Source organism: Nicotiana tabacum, chromosome 22, assembly GCF_000715075.1.
Source record: "Nicotiana tabacum cultivar K326 chromosome 22, ASM71507v2, whole genome shotgun sequence".
Taxonomy (NCBI): Eukaryota; Viridiplantae; Streptophyta; class Magnoliopsida; order Solanales; family Solanaceae; genus Nicotiana; species Nicotiana tabacum.
In genome coordinates, this window is record NC_134101.1 from 110,549,682 (window position 1) to 110,551,987 (window position 2,306).

At 34.7% G+C, this 2,306-nt stretch overlaps 1 protein-coding gene across 1 annotated transcript; it reads left to right on the forward strand.

Moving 5' to 3' along the window:
* The first annotated feature begins 321 nt into the window (after positions 1-321).
* On the forward strand, positions 322-1,683 carry LOC107795528 (transcription factor bHLH148-like). Its single transcript, XM_016618192.2, has 2 exons — positions 322-513; positions 767-1,683. The coding sequence occupies exon 2, from the start codon at positions 843-845 to the stop codon at positions 1,548-1,550; it is 708 nt and encodes a 235-aa protein (XP_016473678.2). The 5' UTR covers positions 322-513; positions 767-842; the 3' UTR covers positions 1,551-1,683.
* The last annotated feature ends 623 nt before the right edge of the window (positions 1,684-2,306 follow it).

Sequence of the window (2,306 nt, forward strand, 5' to 3'; positions counted from 1 at the left end):
TTAATTTATACATCTTATTATTTTTTAAAGCTATTTCAAAAGGAATACTATCACCTTTTATATTTAATTAATTTTTATTCTAGCATTTCATTTTATTTGTACCGACGTTCCTTAATAATGGCATATATGTTCAAAATAACAAGATTCAAAATATATTACTAATATATTTAACTTAAAATTATAAGATTCAAAAATCTTCTATATATTGGTAAACGTCATGCTCAATTAAATTGAATGGAAAAATATAAAGTTATTCAGAGACAATTATTTCCGGATTAGCTGTGTGAAAAGAAAAAATTAAAATTAAAAAAAAAAAAAAAAGGACCCCCAATCCCCATACATGTCTTGGTGCTTCTTTTTAAAGAGGTCCAATGCGTTCCTTGCCGTGATTCCCCTTAATTAGCCCATCACCCTTCACCTTCCCCTCCCTCCACTCCTCCGAATTATCATCTCTCCTATTTGATCAATCAGAAGAACTCTGAAGAAATAATCTCCCTCCTCCTTTATCCTCAGGTAATAATCAGTGCTTCATACTTCTTTTACATATCGTTAAAATGCATTTAACAATTGATCTCTTGCTTTATCATATCATTTTTTTGTGTTAATCCTAATTATTGGTGTTTAATTTACCTGCTAATTTCGAATCCGACTCAGAATTTTGTTGATTCATTCTTATTATCTTCAGAATCTTTTTTTTTTTATTAAATATGAATTGGTTTGAGTGCCTTCCTTTCTTATCTGTCTATTCATGTGACTGAATCTACAGGTCATCGTCTTCTTCGTCAGAGTGATTCGATCTGATTCGGTTCTAAATTTGATTCCATTTTTAACTACTGAATCTGATGGAATCAATGGTTATAGAGATGTCTTCAGCGCCGATCTCGAATACTATAGCGTCCTCTGACAGAGTTATATTGAGGAGGAAAAAGAATAAGAAAAGCTTGAAAAATAAAACTCAAAACAACACGAATGCCAATAACAGCGAGAATCCGACTGAATGGAAAACACAAGCTCAACAGCAAGTTTACTCTTCAAAGCTACTGAAAGCACTCCGTGAAGTGCGAATCAGTTCACCGCCGGCGACAACGACTCGTTCGATGCCGGCGCCAAAAGGCGGCCGAGCCGTACGGGAAGTGGCTGACAGAGTCCTTGCGGTTACTGCTAAAGGACGAACAAGGTGGAGCCGAGCTATACTTACAAACCGGCTCAAGCTCAAGTTCATGAAGAAGCACTCGAAGCGGCAGAAATTAATGGCGGCAGGTTCTTGTACCAGTAGCCGGTTACCTAAGAAGCCGAGAGTGGGGATATTGAAGCTGAAAACGAAGAATTTGCCGGCTTTCCAGAAGAAAGCTCGAGTATTGGGACGGCTTGTACCTGGTTGCAGGAAACAACCGGTGCCGGTGATTCTAGAAGAAGCCAGTGATTACATAGCAGCTCTTGAGATGCAAGTTCGAGCCATGAGTGCTCTAGCTAACCTCCTTTCTGGCTCTTCTTCTACTGCTCCTCCTCCTCTAGATCATCTCAGCTCCAACCGGCCTCCTCCTAGTTGAAATTTTTAATCTTTTTTTTTTTTTTTTGCTTTCTAATTAGTTTCTTCTCTCTTACTATGAATATTATTCCTCTGTTACATATATTTCTTCTACCTTTCAACTTTCAAGTTATGGGAAAACATTAATTGGATTATCAGTTTTATGACGACTAATAATTTTGTTTAGTTTTTGACAATGTAGTCTATCTTAGTTGGTTTTGGAATTTAGAGTTAGCTGATTGATTTTAATTAGAAGGTTAAGCCCCCAGTGGCAAAGCTAGAAGGAAGGAATGAGTTCAATTGAATCTGTTTGGTTGAAAATTATACTACGCAAATAAGGTTAAAATAAATTTTATATATATATAAGCAATTTATACAAGAAAAAAATCTGATAAATGGTGATTAAAAAATTAATTTCAATTCTGATAAAAGCAATTAATTTCTTTGACATAAGAAAAAATTCTAGTAGAGTCAAAAGGGATTAAAAATTATTTTAAGTTACAGAGGTTCAAATTTCAATTCTCAAGTGTGGTTTTCCCATAACCTAGCTCGCCCCCTAGGTCGTCATGTATATATATATGTATAGCTAAATTTGTTGATGCATAATTACTGATAAATGGTAATTATATATCCACTATAAGTATTGGAAGCATTGTTGTGTAATACAGTATAATCTACTAGAAGTGCAATGCAATATATAGCTTTTTGGTGTTATTCAATGCAAACATCTATGGTTGGATTCTGATTTTTTTTGGGTGTCAATATTAAAGCTAGAGTT